The sequence below is a fragment of the Lissotriton vulgaris genome, chromosome 12 (assembly GCF_964263255.1).
Source record: "Lissotriton vulgaris chromosome 12, aLisVul1.2, whole genome shotgun sequence".
Lineage (NCBI taxonomy): Eukaryota > Metazoa > Chordata > Amphibia > Caudata > Salamandridae > Lissotriton > Lissotriton vulgaris.
Genome location: NC_141700.1, coordinates 630305619 through 630327168, shown reverse-complemented (window position 1 = coordinate 630327168; position 21550 = coordinate 630305619). Strand labels below are relative to the sequence as shown.

At 44.5% G+C, this 21550-nt stretch overlaps 1 protein-coding gene across 1 annotated transcript in view; it reads left to right on the top strand.

Annotated features, from left to right (window-relative positions):
- Nucleotides 1-21550, top strand: part of SPIRE2 (spire type actin nucleation factor 2) — a 248938-nt gene that overhangs the window by 166847 nt on the left and 60541 nt on the right. The window contains exon 6 of the mRNA XM_086945787.1: nucleotides 21427-21513. Coding sequence (XP_086801913.1) covers nucleotides 21427-21513 — 87 coding nt within the window. The remainder of the gene's footprint in view (nucleotides 1-21426; nucleotides 21514-21550) is intronic.

The following is a 21550-nucleotide window of genomic DNA, read 5'->3' as shown; positions in this document are numbered from 1 at the left end:
AAATGCACGCTCCATGTGCAAGAATGCACTACATATATATGATCTAATTCTAGAAAAAGATCTAGACTGCTTATTAGTCACGGAAACATGGCTTAGAGACTGGTCCAACCCTGATATAATGCATGCGCTGCCTCCAGGTTTCCTAATTCAGAGGCTAGATAGACCTTCACAGCGAGGGGGGGGGGGGCTGGCAATCATCACCGAGATTCTCTAAAATGTACTACAACAAATTTATCGGACATCAAAGGAGCAGAAAGCCTCAGATTCAGCATTCAGGTGCATGATTCCTTTACCTTTGCGAGGGCATTGATATATCGTCCTCCAGGACAACCGACACAGTTCTTAGAAAGTGTAGGAGAAGTCCTGACTAATTTGACTCTCAAATTTGCCAATTTTACTTTATTGGGAGATTTAACTCTTCATCTGGACAGCAGTAACAATCCCAACGTATCGTGTTTTAGAGAGATTCTACACGTTCTGGGACTAACAATACAAACTCTGGAACCCACCCATAAAGCAGGGCACATATTGGACTGCGTCAGTTCTAACCTGGACACAATGAAGGTAGAGTCCCCTTTGACTCAGACTTGGTCTGATCACAAATTTATTTCTTTCAGCCTTAGGGTACATGGTAATAAGGCTATGAAGATGGGAACACAAGATAAAGGCAGGTCTACCCCACGCTGGGAGAAAATTATAGAATACCCAGATCTCAACAGCTGGGTGAAGGAGAGCAAACCGCTACTGCTAGGGAATGCGATTACTGATAACCAGAGATATGAGGGATGGATGAGGAATATTGGGGAGAGGATGAAATCCAGAGGGACAATGACCAGATCTATACAAGGGAAAAAGTCTTCGCCCTGGTTTACGAGTGCATTAAAAGAATCCCTAAGAGAAGTGAGATTCCTAGAACGCAGATGGCGTCGTCATTACAATAGTAATGACCAGGAGGCCTACAAGACAGCTTGAAGGCTCTATCACGCGCTAATTAAACGTGCTAAAGTGATCTATTACACGAACATGATAGAAGCCTCCAATAATAAGCAGAAGGATATCTTTCAAATCGTTAATAATTTTAGGAATCCCAAAATACTATCTCAGGAAATTCCGCCGTCCAGACTCTCTGTAATGAGATAGCGGATTTCTTTGAACAAAAAATACACAATCTTATGAAAGACTTCCCTCAGGTTGAACTGGGTGATTTAGAGGCAATGAACAATATATACACAATTGACTCTCACTCAGCATGCTGGAAGACCTTTGCCCCGATCAGCCTGGAGGATTCCTTCCAGGCTATATCCTCAATTAAGTCTGGATCACCGTTTGACCCCTGTCCCTCAGCGCTGCTAAAAGCTACAATAGAGGAGGTCAATCCTGTAATAAATTCTATCATTAATTCATCCTTCCAAACAGGCGAGATCCCAACCCATTGGAAAGTTGCTGCAGTTTACAGAAAAAGGCTTTGAGGGACCCTACGGTCCTATCCAGTCTGCGACCCATTTCACTTCTCCCCGCCTTATGTAAAATGGCAGAAGCCTGTGTTAATAAGCAGCTCACAGCTTTTTTAGAGGAGAAAAATATCATTCATACCAATCAAGCTAGCTTCAGAGCTCACCACTCTATAGAGTCTGCCTTGCTGTTCACAACAGAGACCATATGAGCTGCACTGGATCAGGGCAAGAGGGCAGTCCTGATCCTACTAGATCTATCTGCAGCGTTTGACACGGTGTCCCATACTATCCTGTTACACCGCCTGACTAGTGCGGGCATAGTAGGCACCGTGTTAAAATGGCTCAAAAACTTTCTGACGCATAGACGGCAGGTTATCACGCTGGGACAGTTCTGCTCCGAAGAGAAGGCATTGTGGTCAGGGGTACCACAGGGCTCGAGTCTGAGCCCTACCCTTTTTAACTTATACATGGTCCCCCTGATTGATCTAATCTCCTCCTTCAATATCTGTACAATAGCTTATGCGGATGACACGCTACTAGTCCTAGTCCTGGATGAGGACACGACCAATGCGGAACAGACCCTGAACGAGTGTCTGACTGCGACTTTTGCTTGGATGACAAACAATCATCTCAAATGTAATTCCGCTAAAACGAAAATTTTGCCGTTTGGCTTCAACAACTCTTTTTCTCCCAAGACGTGTTGGCCGGAGGATGCAGAAGCCGCACCGAATACTATCAGGGCAGCACGTAACTTAGGGATTAAATTTGATGAGACTCTCTCGTTCAAACAGCAAGCAAAGGAAGTAGCTGGCTCATGCTTTAACATAATAAAGGGCCTTAGGAAATTTTTTGATCTCCTCCCCCTACCAGCCAGACGTACGGTCGCAGTTGCGCTAATCATTTCTAGATTGGTTTACTGCAATAGCCTGTATGCAGGGGCAAACAAATCTGCCCTGCACAGACTGCAGATGGTCCAGCATGCGGCTGCTAGACTTGTACTCAGATGGCCAAGGAAATCTTCAGCCTCGTGAGGTAATTGGAATTTTTATGGTCAATTGTGTCCCCTAACGTAGACCCCAACGGCTCCATGTACGTGCTTCAAGTACATGTAATTTCCCTCCATGACCAGCTATGAAGACGCAAATACATTTGCGTCCAACGTTAACATGTCCTCTTTCAGATCCACCATGAATGGGTCGATAATTCCGTTCCTAAGTATGCCGTGCCACCGTCTTTACATAGTGCACTTTCACGTTTTCCTGGCTCTGTCGAGTTAGGCCCTGATTTCTGCCATCGAGCCCTTTCTGCCTTCTGCCTCTGAAAGTTGCAGCCTGGATCTGCATCCATGACCCTTGCCTTACTCCCTGCGCGGCGAGCGGTGCCCAGCTCGGCCTGCTTGCCTGCCAAAACTGTATTTTGCCTTCAAGTTATCTGCTCCGCTCCTCGAAAATACATTCCTGTCTAGTGATTTAGGTAAACATCTTCCCAGCTGCAGAGCAAAGGGCCCGGCCTTTCTGTCTCCGTGCATGAAATTCATTGCTCCTGTTACCATGGTAGGCCCATGGCCCCTCGCATTACACGTAGACACGTAGACACATATGCACGCACTAGCAGTCAGTATAGAATAGCCTCTGCCCGAAAGACCTTTCCTTCTAGATAAAACAGTTCTTCAACACAAGATATCAGATATGATTTGGGTTTAGGTTGTTCTGACACGCCAGACTTCTGTCTCCCCGTATAGTGCTAAATGTCAAGTCCCCTTCACCCTCCAGTTCCACGTCAATCACACGTCATGTTGCCTGCGCGCGCATCCAGCCATATATTTCTGCTGACACTGCAGGATTCCTCTATGAATCCACCCACCTGTGACACTTTCATGTGACGTTTCTAGCACACACCTCCGTGTACGCCCTCGTGCACGCCTTCTGTTACGCACATGTGTTCTTATCTCGTTTCTTTCAGCTGTTACGCCTTCTGTATCCATCACCATTGTATGCTTTTACTATATATAATGTGCACTGTTAATAAAGCATTGTCTATCCCTTCCTGAACCCTCGTGGTGATGGAACATGATACCATGGTTCGAACCATTCCATTACATGGAATAAAACCCTTATAAACTCAGCCTCCACAGACTCTGCCTCTCATTTATGATTGAGCTATTTTATTGAACTTATACCGCATAGAAATTCCGTATACGGTAAATTTATTTACCACATAATTTGGCGCCCGAATAGGGACCCCTCCCCCACCTTACACGCCGGCGATGCGTCGCAGGCCTTGCCCCCTGCCACAGCCGTGACGGACAACTACGCGTACCCGCAGGATTTCCTGTATCTCCCTCAGGCCTACGGAGGTGACGGAGACTGCGATCGACATCCAGACGAGGCGGTGAGGAGTGCGGAGGATCCCGACCAGAGCCCAGCCGAGAGAGCAAGGTCCGAGGTGTCTAGAGGCCCACCAGTTCCGAAGTACCTACGTCACGTGTCGAGTCGAGTCCAGTCCGGTCCAGTCCAGTCGAGTTTCTGAGGCCTTCCGTTCCGTGCTTACCGGTGAGTACCGTTGCTGGGGACGCATCTAGACGGGTGCATTAATTTGTGTCCGGTCAAGACGGGTTTGGGTACGCAGACCCGGTCTGCACTGTTTTAGCAGTGTATCTGTACTGTTTAGCTGTATATCCAGTATCCAGTTATCAAGTTATTGTCCGTTCCGAAATGTTTTAATGTATTTTAATGTCGTGGTATGAGTGATTGTTTGATCGTCATTCCTGTGTTTATTGTATTAGTTGTGTCCAAGTCCGAGTAAGTATCAAGTATCAGGTATCGAGTTACAGGATGCCTCTATTCTCTAAACTGAGACAGATTGGAACTAGAAAAGGGATACTCGAGGAAGCTGTTCCCATCCCACCCAGGGACACTCCCGGTTATTTTATGTACCACAAGCACGGCTTAGACGCCGTATTATATCTCGACTTGTGGGTGGATTACACTAAGGATTTAGCAGAGAATCAGAGATGGCCCGCTACAGGGACATGGGATGCCGAGTGCATCATGAGAGTAGAAGAAGCGTTGTGGAAAAAGAAAGGCAGACAGTCACAGAAAGATGCCATCGAATTATGGTGTAAAGAAGCACACAGACGGACAGAGAAAGCGCTCAGAAAAGCAGAGAAAAGTAGAGAGGATTCTGAGAAAGCCAAAGAAAAAGAACTACTAGAAGAAGGAGAACGAGTTAGAATGGAACAACACGATAGACGGAGTAATGCCATTATGACAGGATTGTATCCAGTCCTGGCCGAGGGCCTGCCCAAGGCGACCCCGGAAACACCGAAAAATCTGCCCCCTCCATTGGTTCCGACCAAATTACGTCATAAGACCGCAGCAGACATTTTCCTTTCTTCCTCCTTAGACGACGTAGCTCCCGCATATACCAATGTACCCGTCCCACCTGCACCTGTACTACCCGCTGATCGTCTGCCCCCAGGTTCGCAACAGCAGACCCCTCCCGCATCATTTCCCGCACCTGCTAATACTTCCCCTATTGTTCATCCTGGTATTAACCCGCTTAATCCTCTTGGGGCTGGCGCTGCTCAGGCCCCAACCCCTTTTCAGCAGATACCGACCACACAGCCAGGTTATGCCCAAGCCTCCGCCACAGGAGGTGCTACAGGAGGTTACCGTACCCCGCCACCTACACAGCGATTGACAATAAGAGACTTAGCTGCACAACATACCCCGAAAGGGGCCCCTTTAGAAAAGCTTAAAGAATATCTTACAGCCTGTAGATATGATCCCGTTCCAGGCAAGCAAGGGCCCATGATGTTAGCCTCAATACGTTTAAGACGTGCTGCAAATTTTTTAGTTTTATTGCCAGGAATGCTAGATTATCTAGACAGGATATATCGCTTTGTTCAGACTGGGGAGGGTCCTGAATGTATTCACGAGGCCATGGCATATCAGAAAGTAGACACTCAAAGTATGATATTAAGATTCCTCGTAAACTGTTTTATAAGAGAACGAGATCGGCCTGGTGTAAATAAAGAAGAGATGGAGGTACTAACTACATGGAGTCAGAATATAGCAGACGGAAAACATGATAAACAGAAATGTATAGAGGCCATGTACAGAAAGGTCCGTAAAGAAATAGTAGTAATGCATGAAAGAGAGAAGGATGCAAGGGAAGCAGAAACAGACAAGAATAAATCCTCAGAGGAGGATGAGCCAGAACATAAAGAAATGGTGGCATATGTAGGTAAGGGTGGACCTTTTAATAAAACGTTACGCCCAGAAAGCAAGAGACTTTTTCACTCTGCTATGTCAAACCCGAGGACTCCTGAACATCTATTTCAGGCTACCGATAAAATACTTCAAGAACGAATGGGGTACCATGTACTCAATTCCATGGATGAACAAGAATTAGCCAGGTCAGCAGTACAATGGGCTGACAATTCCGATAGATATAATGATGACTCAGTAGCGCAAACCTTTTTGAATCTTTCCCCCAAAGAACAGCGACTAGCTGGTATGTACATGATACAACACCTCCTTACGTTGTATAAGAGCCAACATTCTGATCCAGGTCCCCTACCTGATGTACTAGTAGAGTTACTAATGAATAAATGGAGAGGCCTCAGTACCGATTTAATTAAAGTAATTTTAGAACATCGACATAGATATAGTGCTTTCCTGAATCCACAGTTTGTTTCAGCTCCACCCCCAGTAAGGAAAATGTTTTACATAGACAGACAGAATCCTTTACGAGAAGTACATCCAGTCAGGAATGCTGATGATACCCTTACACGTGTGTATGTATACACGCCTATAACTAAAATGGAATTATTGGAAATGAAGAAAATAGTGCCGAGTCATGATAAAGACCCTGCAGGTTTCCACCGTGAAATAAAAGACATGTTACTCATGGGAGATTACACCTATCCCGACATTATGAAAATATTGAAAGTTTTATTGCCTGCCGGTATTTACGAAAAACTCAAAGAAAAAGAATGGGAGGAGGGAGACCAAAAGATCGATTGGGCTGCATTAGAAACTGAAGAGACAGGTCGAACCCCAGGGTTGGGTCTTGGGGATAAAACTAAAGCATTACCAGGATTGTTAGTACAGGTTTTGCCACGTTTGTTAGCAACTAAAAAGGAGGACTGGGATGCAATCTCAGCCTGCAAACAGAAACCCGATGAAGACACTAGTGATTTTTATTCCCGATTTGAGAAATGTTTCATTATTAATAGTGGCCTGAAAGCAAGTAGCGAGTCATACCCACACCTTTTTGTGTCCAAATTAGTCGAATTCATTGCCCCAGGTTAAGAACCGTGTACTGAAAGTCGAGAGCACATGGCAAGCTAATTCGCCTTCACAAATGTTACAAATGTTACAGTATCACCAGAATAGGATCAGGGAAGAACATGACCATGAACAGAGACGTATGAAAGACACGAAAATGAAAATGCTAGTTGCTCAGTCAGTCCCAACGGACGGTCATAAAAGGGGTACTACACAAGCTTCACAAGCCAATAATTCAAATTCAGCAGCTCCTGTTAAAGGGACATGCAACTATTGTAAACAGCCAGGTCACTATGTAAACGATTGTACAGTTTTGAAACACAACATAGCCACAGGTAAAACTAAAGCGAGACCGCGTCCTCCGAGACAGGACCAGACCCCACAACACGTTCCACAGAATGTTCAGCCTATGCAGACTTCACAACAGACTGTAGCGGTACCACAGCCACAACCCATTGCTGCAACACAACATACAACACAACAGATGTACCAATATGCACAGTCTGACTATCCTGATTATCAGCGATACACATGAAACAGCCTAGAGAGGGAGGTTGGCTTGCCTCTTATTGAGGTTCCTGTAGATCAAGAGGGTCCTTATGTACATAGTCAGGTATTAGGGAAAGATAGAAAGTTTTTGATTGACACAGGGGCAAGCAGGACAGCAATCAGTCACGCCGAGGTTCCAGGGGCACCCCTCTCAGGCTCACAGAATGTTTCCCTTGGATTTTCAGGAAAGCCTATTGTTAATGAAGTATCGAAACCAGTCCCACTTGCAGTTGGTCCATTGTCCCGCACTACAGATTTATTACTCACGAAATCATGTCCAGAAAACTTACTTGGTATAAAGACCCTGAAAGCTCTAGGAGCTGTAATTTGTTGTTCTCCGGAAGGAGTAAGATTGTTTTTGCGTGACTTTAAGGGTCACTATGTGTTGAGAAATATTGATCCCAGGTTACAGAATGTTCCTGCACATTTATGGGCGAAAGGCCTCACTGATGTAGGTTGGATGCACATCACTCCATATCGTGTCACACTGAAGCCAGGAGTAGTACTACCACGCATTCGACAATACAAGTTACCTCCAGATGCTGTAGTGGCTTTACTGAAAATCATTGACGAGCTCATTGCACAAGGAGTGGTTGTAGAAACCGACTCAAATCTATGTAACTCCCCTATCATTCCAATTCTTAAACGTACTGATCCAAATGCACCTCCAGTTTATCGATTAGTTATCGATTTACGAGAATTGAATAAATGCATTGTACCACAATATCCCGTGGTTCCAGACATTTCGTCCCTATTGACAGCTATTGATTCCGAAGCGACGTTCTTCACTGTAATCGATCTCAAGAACGCCTTCTTTAGTGTCCCTATTGACCCAGAAAGCCAATATCTTTTCGGATTCTGTTTAAATGGCTGAAGTTTCAAATTTGCACGTGCACCTCAAGGATTCACAGAAAGCCCCAGTATCTATAGCCAAGCATTAAAATGACAACTGGACAGTATCCACATGCCTGACAACACTGCCCTACTCCAGTATGTCGATGATCTATTGATCACCGCCCGTAGTGAACCGGAATGTGAACAAGCGTCACTGACAGTTTTACATTTCCTGGCGGATAAGGGACACAAGGTGTCTCCTTCGAAGCTACAATTTTGTGCTCAGCAAGTGGTGTACCTTGGGCACTTGCTGACCAAGTGGGGTAGGCAGCTGACACCTGAACGAATACAGTTAATTGCACATCTTCCGCAACCCAAGACACAGAAAGAAGTACGAGCCTTTATTGGACTCACTTCCTATTGCAGACAATGGATTCCACAATATGCATTCCTAGCTAAGCCACTCATACAGTTAACAACACAGGAGGCAGCGTCTTCGACTGTCCTCCCTTGGACTCAGGAACATACACAAGCTTTTGACGAATTAAAGAAAGCCTTATGTCAAGCACCAGTTTTAGCAACACCATGTTACAGTAAGCCTTTTACACTTTTTGTCACTGAACGCGAAGGTACTGCGTTGTCAGTACTTACACAGGATCAAGCAGGTTCACACAAACCTTGTGCTTATTTTTCTAGTACATTAGATCCAGTAGCCCAGGCTTTGCCTGCGTGCTTGAAATCAGTAGCAGCAACAGCCCTAGCAATTAGACAAAGCGATTCCATAGTGCTAGGACACCAATTGACAGTACAAGTTCCACATTCCGTGGAAGTCCTTTTGAACAGAACACAGACTCAACATTTGACTATAGCACGACTGACAGGTTATGAATTAACATTGTTTCAGCCACACATAGAAATCAGACGCTGCAATACATTGAATCCTGCTACACTTTTACCATTAAGTGAGACAGACCCTTTGGCACATGATTGTGTTGAAGTCATTACCATTACGACGAAACCCAGACAAGACTTAACAGACACCGTATTACCAGATCCAGACCTGACACTTTATGTGGATGGTTCATGTTTGAGAACAAGTACAGGAGAGTTAGTGGCCGCATATGCAGTCACAACGGAAACTGAAGTCATAGAAACACATCGTATTGACACCCTGTCAGCCCAAGCAGCAGAGCTCATCGCTCTGACTCAAGCCTGTATACAAGCAAAGAACAAGAGAGTTAACATCTACACTGATTCACGTTATGCATTCGGAGTCGTACACGACTTCGGTGTACTCTGGCGAGAGAGAGGTTTCTTGACCTCTCACGGAGCCAAGATCCAGCACGGTCCCCTCATCCAAGCTCTGTTAGACGCAATACATTTGCCTACAGCGATATCCATCATGAAGTGCAAAGCACATACGAAAGTTACAGATACTATTTCCCAGGGTAATGACCTGGCAGACCGAACAGCCAAGCATACAGCTCAGACTCATACTCACACCATTGATATGACAAAGACAATAGTCCCGACACCGACACATTGCATGACAGTGAGGGATCCCGCCCTAGAAGTAATTGACATACAGACACATGCTACACCAGATGAAATAAAGAAATGGATTGAACTAGGAGGGATCCAGACAGAACAAGGATGGGTGACGAAGGGAAAAGCCACATGGTTTCTCCCCGACTCTATGGTTCAAGTTATCATTAACACAGCACATAGTCCTGCACATTTAGGAGAAAAAGCCATGTTAGACAGTATTCAAAACCTTTGGTTCAATAAGCATTTACGAGCAGCAGCAAAACAGAAAGTGCGTACTTGCATGATCTGTTGTCAGTTCAACCCAGGAAAAGGCATTCCCGTAGAGCAAGGTGGATTTCATCCTCCCGATCACCCTTTTGAAGTCCTCCAGATGGATTATATCCAGATGGAACGTTGTCGAGGATTCAAGTATGTCCTTGTAGTTGTATGTGCACTCTCCCGATGGACAGAAGCATATCCCGTCCCAGATTACACTGCTCCGACCACTGCCAAGCAGCTGGTACGTGAATTTTTCCCCAGGTATGGTTTGCCCCGTATCGTGTACTCAGAAAATGGTCAGCCATTCTCGTCCGAGCTTATGAAGCAGGTATCACTCCTGCTAGGATATCAGTGGAAGTTCCACTGTGTCCGACATCCCGAGGCAGCAGGTCTCGTAGAGAGACACAATCAGACCCTGAAAACACGTCTCGCCAAAATATGTAAAGAGAAAGGCGTAGATTGGATAGTAGCTTTACCAGTTGCTCTTTTCTTTATGAGAATGGTAGCCCATTCGAGAACAGGGCTATCCCCGTACGAGGTGGTCTTTGGTAGGCCGCCGAATATGTGGGGGACGCCTCTGCCTCGTAAGATCACAGATGTTGACTGTAATATGCTGACAGATTACCTTGCCTCCTTGATGTCTGCACTACAATCATGTCGTTCACAGGTAGCAGCAGCCTTTCCCGACAACACCGAGGTGAAGCCACACGAGATCGTCCCTGGAGATCTGGTGCTTGTCCGGAATTTAGATCGGAGGAATCCGCTGGAGCCCCGCTGGCAGGAGCCAAAGCTTGTTCTTCTCACAACAAGGACCGCAGTGAAGGTGGAGGGCCGCAAAGGCTGGCTCCACTCGAGTCATATTAAGAAATACCATGGACTGCCGCCAAAAATAGACTCCCAGCCCTGCCCCGTTTCAGAGACTGATACTAAACTCCCACTGGTAGAGGAAACTCCTCAGCAGGAGTACAAACTGAAATTGAGGTCTAGCAAGTCAGACAGTTTAATTGTTTAAGTCCTCCCCTAGGTGAAGCGGTTAGACAGGTTCCTGACATGTATAAGTTAGACCCCAATAGAGAGAGAGATAGACAGAAACAGATCAAGAAACATGAATATTGTAAATCTCTCCGCAGTCACTGCATTGTGACATTATTGATTATGTTTTTTCTGAGTCTTACGATTATTGCTGCAAGCATATTATTACACATGTACTTTCCTATCTCCGTACGTGCACATTCTTCCTCAAATGACACTGTCGAGCATACTTTCAGTGAATTGCCCCCTCACGAGTTATCTTACCGACTTGCGCTGCGCAACAATACTTTCATCAGTATGTTACATCATTCTCATCAGACCAGCAATGCTACAAATTGTTGGATATGTGGCCGACTCCCTCCCTACCAGAAATACAAGGGAGTTCTGCCCCTCTTTCCGTACCCGTTTACACACAATGGTTCCTGTGGTGCATGGTTTAGTTTAATAAATTCCTTACATTCTAATTCCATAGTTTACCAGGGCAATTGGGTATGGGGGAATCTGAACACAGTTATGCATAAAGTATGTTTCCCTGACAAGGAGGGTCTTCCACAAAGGACAGGGACCGATCTAGAAAACGAAGTGTATGGATTAGGTAATTTTACACTTAACCTCATGATTCTGAATGTCCAGTCTGATACCAAACCAGACTTACCCGCTATGTCAGTGTTACCAGTCAAAGGTGAATTATGTGTCAGAAAGAATGGTTCAGTACACCTAGGTCACAGTGAATGTACTACTGTGATTGAATTCAGTGATAAAGGCAAGTCTACATTCAAAGCTTCTCGTCATTCCTATTTCATTTGTGGTCATACAGCTTATGTTCGCCTACCTCTAGATTGGGATGGTACTTGCTACATTGCCTTCCTTCTGCCACCTGTTTTCCTAGCCCCACCTGATTATCATAAGGACTCCCATCTAGTACACAATAGACCCAAGAGAGATCTCCTGATTGTCGACTATACTGAAACAGCATGGGAGCAATACACAGACTTTAATAAAGGTTTCTTTCCCTATTTAGGTACTGTCTCGAATAGTAAACTGATACGTAAATTAACCAGAACCCTTGAAGCAGTAGTGAATGAAACTACTTCCGCCCTAGGCAACCTAACAGAGGAACAGTCTGCTATGAGACTTGTTGTTCTTCAGAATCGTCTTGTTCTTGACGTCATCCTGGCCGATAGGGGCGGAGCTTGTAGAGTCATCGGATCGAGCTGCTGTGTTTTCATTCCAGAAAATGCACCATCAGTATATAAAGCCATAACCCGTCTCCACAAGATTGCAAGTCAGATACACCAGAATCCAGGCACCTGGACTTGGTCCGGTTGGCTCTGGAGTGTGTTATCAGCCTGGGGATGGAAAGTCCTATCCTTCCTCGGAATAGCCCTTCTCATAGTATTCAGTTGTTGCCTATGTTTACAGTGTGGGCCAGCGATTTGCGGCCTGTGTGCCACATCATGTATTCCCCATCCAAGTCCACGTTCTAAATCCCGCCTGAAAAAGGAAGAGCAAATGGTGTTATATGAACAAATAGATAGACTAATGAAGATTGATATATCATGAAGGGTCCGTAGGGGACAAGGAGGGAATGAGGTAATTGGAATTTTTATGGTCAATTGTGTCCCCTAACGTAGACCCCAACGGCTCCATGTACGTGCTTCAAGTACATGTAATTTCCCTCCATGACCAGCTATGAAGACGCAAATATATTTGCGTCCAACGTTAACATGTCCTCTTTCAGATCCACCATGAATGGGTCGATAATTCCGTTCCTAAGTATGCCGTGCCACCGTCTTTACATAGTGCACTTTCACGTTTTCCTGGCTCTGTCGAGTTAGGCCCTGATTTCTGCCATCGAGCCCTTTCTGCCTTCTGCCTCTGAAAGCTGCAGCCTGGATCTGCATCCATGACCCTTGCCTTACTCCCTGCGCGGCGAGCGGTGCCCGGCTCGGCCTGCTTGCCTGCCAAAACTGTATTTTGCCTTCAAGTTATCTGCTCCGCTCCTCGAAAATACATTCCTGTCTAGTGATTTAGGTAAACATCTTCCCAGCTGCAGAGCAAAGGGCCTGGCCTTTCTGTCTCCGTGCATGAAATTCATTGCTCCTGTTACCATGGTAGGCCCATGGCCCCTCGCATTACACGTAGACACGTAGACACATATGCACGCACTAGCAGTCAGTATAGAATAGCCTCTGCCCGAAAGACCGTTCCTTCTAGATAAAACAGTTCTTCAACACAAGATATCAGATATGATTTGGGTTTAGGTTGTTCTGACACGCCAGACTTCTGTCTCCCCGTATAGTGCTAAATGTCAAGTCCCCTTCACCCTCCAGTTCCACGTCAATCACACGTCATGTTGCCTGCGCGCGCATCCAGCCATATATTTCTGCTGACACTGCAGGATTCCTCTATGAATCCACCCACCTGTGACACTTTCATGTGACGTTTCTAGCACACACCTCCGTGTACGCCCTCGTGCACGCCTTCTGTTACGCACATGTGTTCTTATCTCATTTCTTTCAGCTGTTACGCCTTCTGTATCCATCACCATTGTATGCTTTTACTATATATAATGTGCACTGTTAATAAAGCATTGTCTATCCCTTCCTGAACCCTCGTGGTGATGGAACATGATACCATGGTTCGAACCATTCCATTACATGGAATAAAACCCTTATAAACTCAGCCTCCACGGACTCTGCCTCTCATTTATGATTGAGCTATTTTATTGAACTTATACCGCATAGAAATTCCGCATACGGTAAATTTATTTACCACACTCGGATGCGCTGGACGCCCTTCATTGGCTTCCAATTCAGAAGCGCATTTTGTTTAAGGTCCTGACGATTGCCTACAGGGCCTTCCATAAGCAAGGCCCATTGTACCTTTGCAGAAATTTCAGGCGATACTATCCCACACGGGAACTTAGATCTGCTACAGCCAATTTGATGATTGTCCCTAAATTTAGACTGGCGACTAAGGGAGGAAAATCCCTGGCGGTAATAGGTGCAAAGGCATGGAATAAACTGCCTCATCAACTCCGCGCGATTACCACCGAACAGAAGTTTAGGAAATCCCTTAAGACATGGATCTATAGCCTGCCGGACGCTGCATGTAAAACACTGGTATAAAGCTTTCCCTGTGGTTGAGAACAGTAGAGCTGACCATCTCTCAGCGGCACGTGTCAAAGCGCCAAGATGCTCCTTGGAGTGGTAGTGCGCTATACAAATGTACATCACATCACATCACATAATAAATTGTTCCTTCACCTTGACAATTTTTGTGTAATAGTGATTACAGGGAACTTGCAGTAAGAAGGAAGAGGATGGCAGATGTTTGGCCTCTATGACTGCAGCAGGAGAATTTGTTCCAGCCTGGTCGGTCCCAGAAGGATCCCAAGGTTGGTGCTTGGTCGTGTGATTCATAGATGAAGAGCGGAGCTCAGAGGTCATGGCTGTTGTAAAGTACACCTTAGGGACAGCAATCGCAGTGACAACAAGGGGTACAGGCCTGAAGGAAAGCAGACCACAGACCTTGTCTGACAGAGCATCGAGTGTGGAGGGTAAGACGGGGCAAATTCACCAAAGCTCCCCTGCCAGCAGCATGCGGCACCCCTTGCAAGCAGAGGAGCAGGTGCAGTTACAGGCCGGATATCTCCTCCAGGGACGAAGTGAGCAGAGTGCCTGCAGTGAAGATGCCGAAAGAGGGCCTGCAGTGGAGATGCTGGAAGAGTGCCTGCAGTGGAGATGCTGGAAGTACTCCGGATTTATAAAACTGGAAGCAAGGGAAGTTGGACCACAAGATTGGTGGCGCAGTTAGCGGACAGAGGGGACTTCAGTGAGGAGGTCACAGAGCCTGCCTGGCACAATACAAGGAACGAATAGACTCCAGTGAAGGCATGAGGTAATGATCTTGCACTGAAGAACAGCAAGAAGCCAATAATGCAACCTTTATGCAGGGGCACTGTGGGAAGAGGGAGGGCTGTGCTGTCCTACTTGACTGGGTGGGGTGAAAGTGGCTAAGCCATAAACAGGACAAGGTAGTGACCAGCTAATGTGTTGTGGAAGTGAGACTCCTCTCCCATTGTCAACCCACCAATGATACACGCACAAGACCTGAAGGGTGTGCAGATGTGAGGCACCTGAGACTGATTCTCAGATGGATGGCCTTGGAGAGGGTGTTTCGCCTGCCATCTGAGGCTCAAGGTGGTGCTGCCCCAAAGACACAGGAGGGAGCCGCAAAAATTAAAGCTAGGGCTCCAAGTGTGGTCTTTGACAGGTTTTTAGAGGCATGGCACATGAAGGTGGTGGATGGCACTGACCCCGTAAGAAACTTGGCCTCGCAGCTTAATGGTAAAATAAGGTGAGCAATAGCTGAGGGGAAGTACAAAGGAAGAGCAGATATGCGAAGAGTAGCAAGTAAGACAAAGGCAGTCCATTAACAGCCTAGGACAGCTGAATCAAGGAAGAGAAATTCTCTTTAAGTAACTACTTATTTTGACAAATTAGTCTGGTGTACGCTTCATAAATATTAAGTTCAGCCTCATATTTCATGCACACATGGAATAGTTTCTACAGATGCACAGGGATATAATGAGACAATCACACGTCTCAGAGCAAAGAGAGTGAGAGGGCAACATAAAAGAGCTGCTAGAGCAGAGAAGCTCCAACAGGAAAAAGACAGTTGAAGTATTGTGAGGAAAGAAAAATGCCCATAGAAGCCCAAGATTCTGGCAACAATAAGGCAGTGATCAAGAGCTTTACGCAGCAATTATTTGTGGACATTATTTTGGAAATCAGCACCATCAGGGAAGAGCTAAAGAAAGACTTAAAAGATGCCAACATGGATTTTTCAGATTTGGGCAATAGAGTAAACAATGGATAAAGCACCTTGGATCCAAAATAAGTCAGAGCCCATACTGTGGAACTGGAGGAGCAGAAACAATCTTACAAGAAAAGCAAGAGGACCTTAAGAACAGGTGCAGATGGAACATTATCAGTACTAGAGGATTTCCCAGGTGGGCAGTGATAATGACATCACAAAATATAAGCAAGAACTGATTAGGTCATCTTGGAAATCAGAGGCTGAACTCCTATCCAAATTGACAGGGCACATCAAATTGCCAGATGGTCCCACAAAACCTCAGCTCTCCTGGACATTCTAGTTCCGGTACACCACTTTGAAGACTAGGAGTGTATCATGGCCTTGTCCCATGGTGATGTAGAGGTGTCCTACAATGGTGCAGATATACACATATTTTAGGACCTTTTACAGATCATGCTAGAGAAGAGGAAAGCTTTCAGACCAGTGACAACCTTTTCAGGGCTTAAGAGGCAAATAGAGATGGGGACACCTGTTCAGAATCAACTTTAGCTGGTAAGAGAAAGAGTGGTCTACAAGATCCCTAACAAATGCTCCCAAGATTTTGGGAATGAGATGAGGGCTCAATCTGCTGTAGAGAAAGAGTTGTAGTTTTAATTGTAGAGGTGTTTATTGAAAAAGCGCAGAGGGGAAGACAAATGTATGGCTTTACAGCAACATGATGTAATGTATCATGCAAAGTATGCCCCTGATAAACTTAAGGGTTCTGCACATACTGCATTAAGGGAAACTCACAGCGATAAGGCCTTTCTCTCACACAATGGTGACCATAACTACATATAATTCCAGGGCTTACAATCCCTGTCAAGTATGTCGAGGGAGTTGACTTGAATCCCTGTGGGTGTTTGCTTCTTACATTCTAACGAAAGCTGCATGCAAACTACATACGTTCCATAACTTCTCTTTCCCGTTGAAGGAAGTTGCAGGCATAGAAATTCTTCTCATTCTTCTTTCTCGGGGAGTGGAATATAAAGTCCTGGCATCCCAGACAAAGAGGGAGAAAGGATACTGCTGAACGATGCGATGATTGAGGACATTGTACCTATTATATCCCTAACATGGGATGGGAATATCGCCTCAGGAAAGCTATGGAAGAAATGTTGAGCAAAGCCATGGGACCTCATTAAGTGGCAGGTCACCTACATTTAGTAATTATTGCAACAAACCACAGGCCACACATATGGGGGCTTGGTTGCACTTTCATGCAATGGGGAGAAATGGACTTATGGAGGTGCCGCCATCAGCTCATAACAGACTTCCTCCTTTACTAAAGGGCGCACTGAACTTATGCTAAGCTGTATGATCTCTTGGCAGACAAATGCCTTTTGCACATAGTGGAGGAGGTGGGCTGGGAATGATAAGATGGGCGGGAGTGAGATGTCCTTGCCATAGAAGTCATTGGAGATAGAATTATATATTGCATAAGAATCCTGTAGTTCAAGAGAACATCACATCATCTATTAAGGATTACTTAACCAATAGCTCAGTGGGAGAAGTGAGCACAGGAAACTTACGGAATGTCCTGAAGAAGGTGGTAAGAGAACAATTCATTTTTGAGGCAGATAGGGGCAGAAGAATGGGGTGGCTGCAGGTGTCTCTGAGACAGGAGCTATGGGCTGCAAAATCGACATACAAGGCAGACAATCACAATGGTTATGGTGTAAGGTTTTGATTCTGAGAGAGTAGGTTCGAATCTTTGAGATGAATAAAATATACTGCTTGATGACCAGGTTAGATTCACAATATCATGTGGAAAAAAATAAAGTTGGAAAACTACTGTCTCTTAAATTGTTAGTTAAACAAACATGTTTCTTCATAGAGAGATCGATGACAAGAAGCACGGTTACAGAAGAAGAGGATAAACTATACAGCTTCCAGCATTTTTGATAGGACTATACTCTGCTGAAGGTTTAGTGAAACATGCTGATGATCACGGATATGAACATAAAGGTTCTGGAGGCCTCAAAATCTAAAGATGTGGCGCTAAAGGTTATAAGAGCTGTATATCTTCTAAGTCACTGAGCTCAGTTGGGTTCTTAGTTGGCTTCTTTAGGGTCTGTAGCTTACTAGTGCTGAAAACTATACACAAACTATTCAAAGAGATACTATCTGGGCCGGCTCTGCTCCCAGCGGCTCTAGTTCCAAATATGAATGAGGCGTTCAAATCTCATACATAGAAAACAGATATTCTCTCTTAATCTGAATGGTACTCTTTTTTATCCAAAACACTAGTGATGAGGTTGGAAAGCATTCTTCCTGGCTTGATGAAGCCACATCAGGCAGGTTTTATTAAGGATAGGTAATCCAGTCTCAATACTAAAAATTCTGCATATTGTGGCCAGAGCCAGAAATATTTTGATGGGAACCGGCCTCCTGTCAAAGCTGATAAGGCGTTTGACAAGGTGAAAGTGCTGCTTACAGTAGGGCTTGAAGACCTATTTGAATGGGGTTCCTGGGAAATTATAAGCACCTAGAAGCAAAAATTGAGGTCAATGGCAGGCTGCCATGATCTTTCCAAGCAAAGGGCTGCTCAGATTGCCTTCGAACTGATGCAGATGGGATTGTCTCTAATCTTCTCTGGTTTGTCGATAGTTAAATGGTTGGAATCACCTTTTTCTTCTACAGTTGTTTAAGTACCTTTGGACCAAAGTACAGAAGAAGTGTAATTAGAGATTTTTTATTTGCCTGCATCTCCCATGACTTTAATCATCAATGTCTCTGAGAAGCAATTCCAGTCCCTGAAGCACTTGCTATCGACCAAACATCATCAAAGCTAGTGTAAGCAATGAAACTAAAATGTCCCAACAGCCTTTCCTTTATTGCACTGACTCAAAGTATTTGGAAACCATTCAATAAAATTTGACTTGCACATGCACTGTAAGATCCAGCAAGCATAAAAAAGTTCATAGCTGAATATGTTAATTTTCAACTTGCTATAACTTTGGTACCCCACAGATCATGAGGAGTAGATTTTTCAGATGCAATAAAGGGAACGGCATCCATAACTGCAAAAATAGAATTCACTTTTAGAAATGACAGAAGTTCTGTTTAAAAATTTTCTGCAGGGCATCTCTTTGATTGGAAGGGAAGAAACCTATCAAGATCCACATCCTTGCATTCTTTCCCTATAATGTCCCTAATGGTTTTATTTAGAGAAAAATAATCCATGATTGCTGTTTTAAATTGAGACAATAGTTCCTCAGGTTCAGACACAGGAGTTTCAAACCATAACTCTCTAATATGTAACATAATCTCTGTTTATTGACTTCATGACCCTGCCAGTAGTCTCTCCACTTACAATTGCCCCATCTCTGATTCGCCGTAAAGTGAGGGGCGTAAGAGAACTTCGTGTGCATTACACCTTTGTCTGTTCGTGCTGGACTTAATTCTTTATGACATTTAGAAATATTATATTTTCTTAATACACTTTTTACCTGTGCTCGCAGGATTATTACTGCATCAAATACAGAACAAAACAGGAAGTGACTGAAGAGCAGGTTATTAAGGGTGGGAGTAAAAAGACTTACAAAAACTCAAAGTCTTTTGTTTTTAAGACTACAATGTACCTGTCTCGAGGCAGTAGGGTTCCTGAAAGGGAATGCCTCAGACATTCGACAAGGAAGACGGACGTGGAGGTAATGAAACACGTTGACGAAAGAAGAAGGGACTGCTCAGTAATTCTGCTTTCCATCAATTCAATTCAAGCTGAGCTAATGAAACGAAAGCTGGGCCATTTCTACTTCCTTCTTGCATCATCCTGGCCATTGTCCCGTTCGTGACTTGCTCAGATTACATTATCAGTGTTTGTGCAAGCTGGCCCTGATTTTACAAATAATAAACACGTGACCACATATCAGTTCATTTGATGCTGTTTCGTTATCAGCCTGAGTCAACAAAACACACCTTGCTAACAATTACATCACTCTTTACCTGTGTCATCCAACCCTTTACTCCTCCATGCATTTTAACTCTTTGAGGGCCATATGTATCATCAACCTGATTTGCGATTCTCAAATAGCGATTTTTAAGAAATCGCTATTTGAGAATCGCAAATAGGGATGTAAGTACAAAATCGCATTTTTTTTTGCGATTTCTTAAAATTCCTTAATTGCGATTAGCAAATTGCGAATCACAATTCAGGAATAATTTCCCATTCATTACTATGGGCCAGGAGGCCCATAGGAATGAATGGGAAGGTATTCTCAATTTGCAATTCGCAATTTGAGAATCGCAAATTGAGAATAATTTCAAGGGTGCAGGGGTGTCCAAAGGGCACCCTGATGCACCCCTGATATATGCATGGGTGAACATGTGGCGCACATAAATGCCCTATGGGCATGTATGTGCGTCACATGGCACTTTGAAAAATGCAAAATATGCATTTTTCAAGGAATTCGCAACTTGCCACCAACTAGAAGTTGGTGGTAATTTGCGATTCCTTAAGGACAATTTGCTAATTTTTTTTGCTTCATACATTGCATTTAAGGAATCGCAAAATGTGGGATTCCTTAAATGCAATTGCAAAATAAGGAATCGCAAATTTTGCGATTCCTTATTTTGCACCCGATTTTCCTTCATACATACCATTTAGCAAATTCGCATTCGCAACCAAAAATTTCGGAGTTTGCGAATGCGAATTTGCTTGATACATATGGCCCTGAGTCCTGTTGTACACGCTCCCCCCAGGTTTACAGTCTCTTTCCATTTACTTATTCCTCCATCACTGTATTGTTCCTCAAACACACATTTTGTTTCTCCGTACATTGCCCCTCATTATTTTATATCTTTCACTCCATCTGAGCTGCTTCATCTCCCCTTTTCTGGTCTGCTTTTCTCAGGTCTTCTTCTTTCCTTCTCCACACTCCTTTATGTCTCAAGGTCATTTCCTGCTGCTGACCTGAACCATACTCTCTCGTACCAGAGGTGATGTTCCTTGTCACTTATCTAATCTAAAAACTCACCTGTATTTTGTCACTACAAAGATGATTTTCCCTAATAGGAAGAAGAAGCAATTAAGCAGAAAATTCCTTATTCTGGGGCTGGTGCTAGCAAAGCATTGGGGAGAAATAGGGTGGATGTTGTCGAGAGCACCGAAAGTTGCTGATTGGCTGAAGGATATGGCTGGGTGGACGAACGCTGAAGGGAGCCACATGAGTAAGACACGCCAGGATGATAAACTGGCGGATGACCTACGGGCTTGGGCAGCGATGCTCTCAGAGTGACATGGAACGAGGGGTAGATAAGGTTGTAGTAGACACTATGCAGGGACTTACACATTGTGCCCTATGTATGCTCTGCTTGCATTGTTGTCTTTTGATCCATTTCGTCGACAGTTCACTGTACGTATTTATCCTACAAAGAAGGCGTTAGAGCCTGCAGGAGATTGCGGGGGGGGGTGGATGGTTGGGGGAGAGGGGGGACTTTAAGAGAAGTTCTGTTGGATGTTATACGATGCATTTTAGTCAAATCTGGTAATGTACTTTTGGAAATGCCAATAAAAATCTATACTTAAAAAAAGGATGATATCCCAAACCCTTCTCTAGACCTAAATTCAGTTGTACTCTCTCATTCCACAGGTGGATGGTGATATCCCTCCAAAAGTGAAGAAAGATGCACACGAACTCATTTTGGACTTTATAAGGTCTCGACCACCTCTCAAACCGGTAGGCTTTTTACATCTTTGAAAGGTTGTGTTTGGTA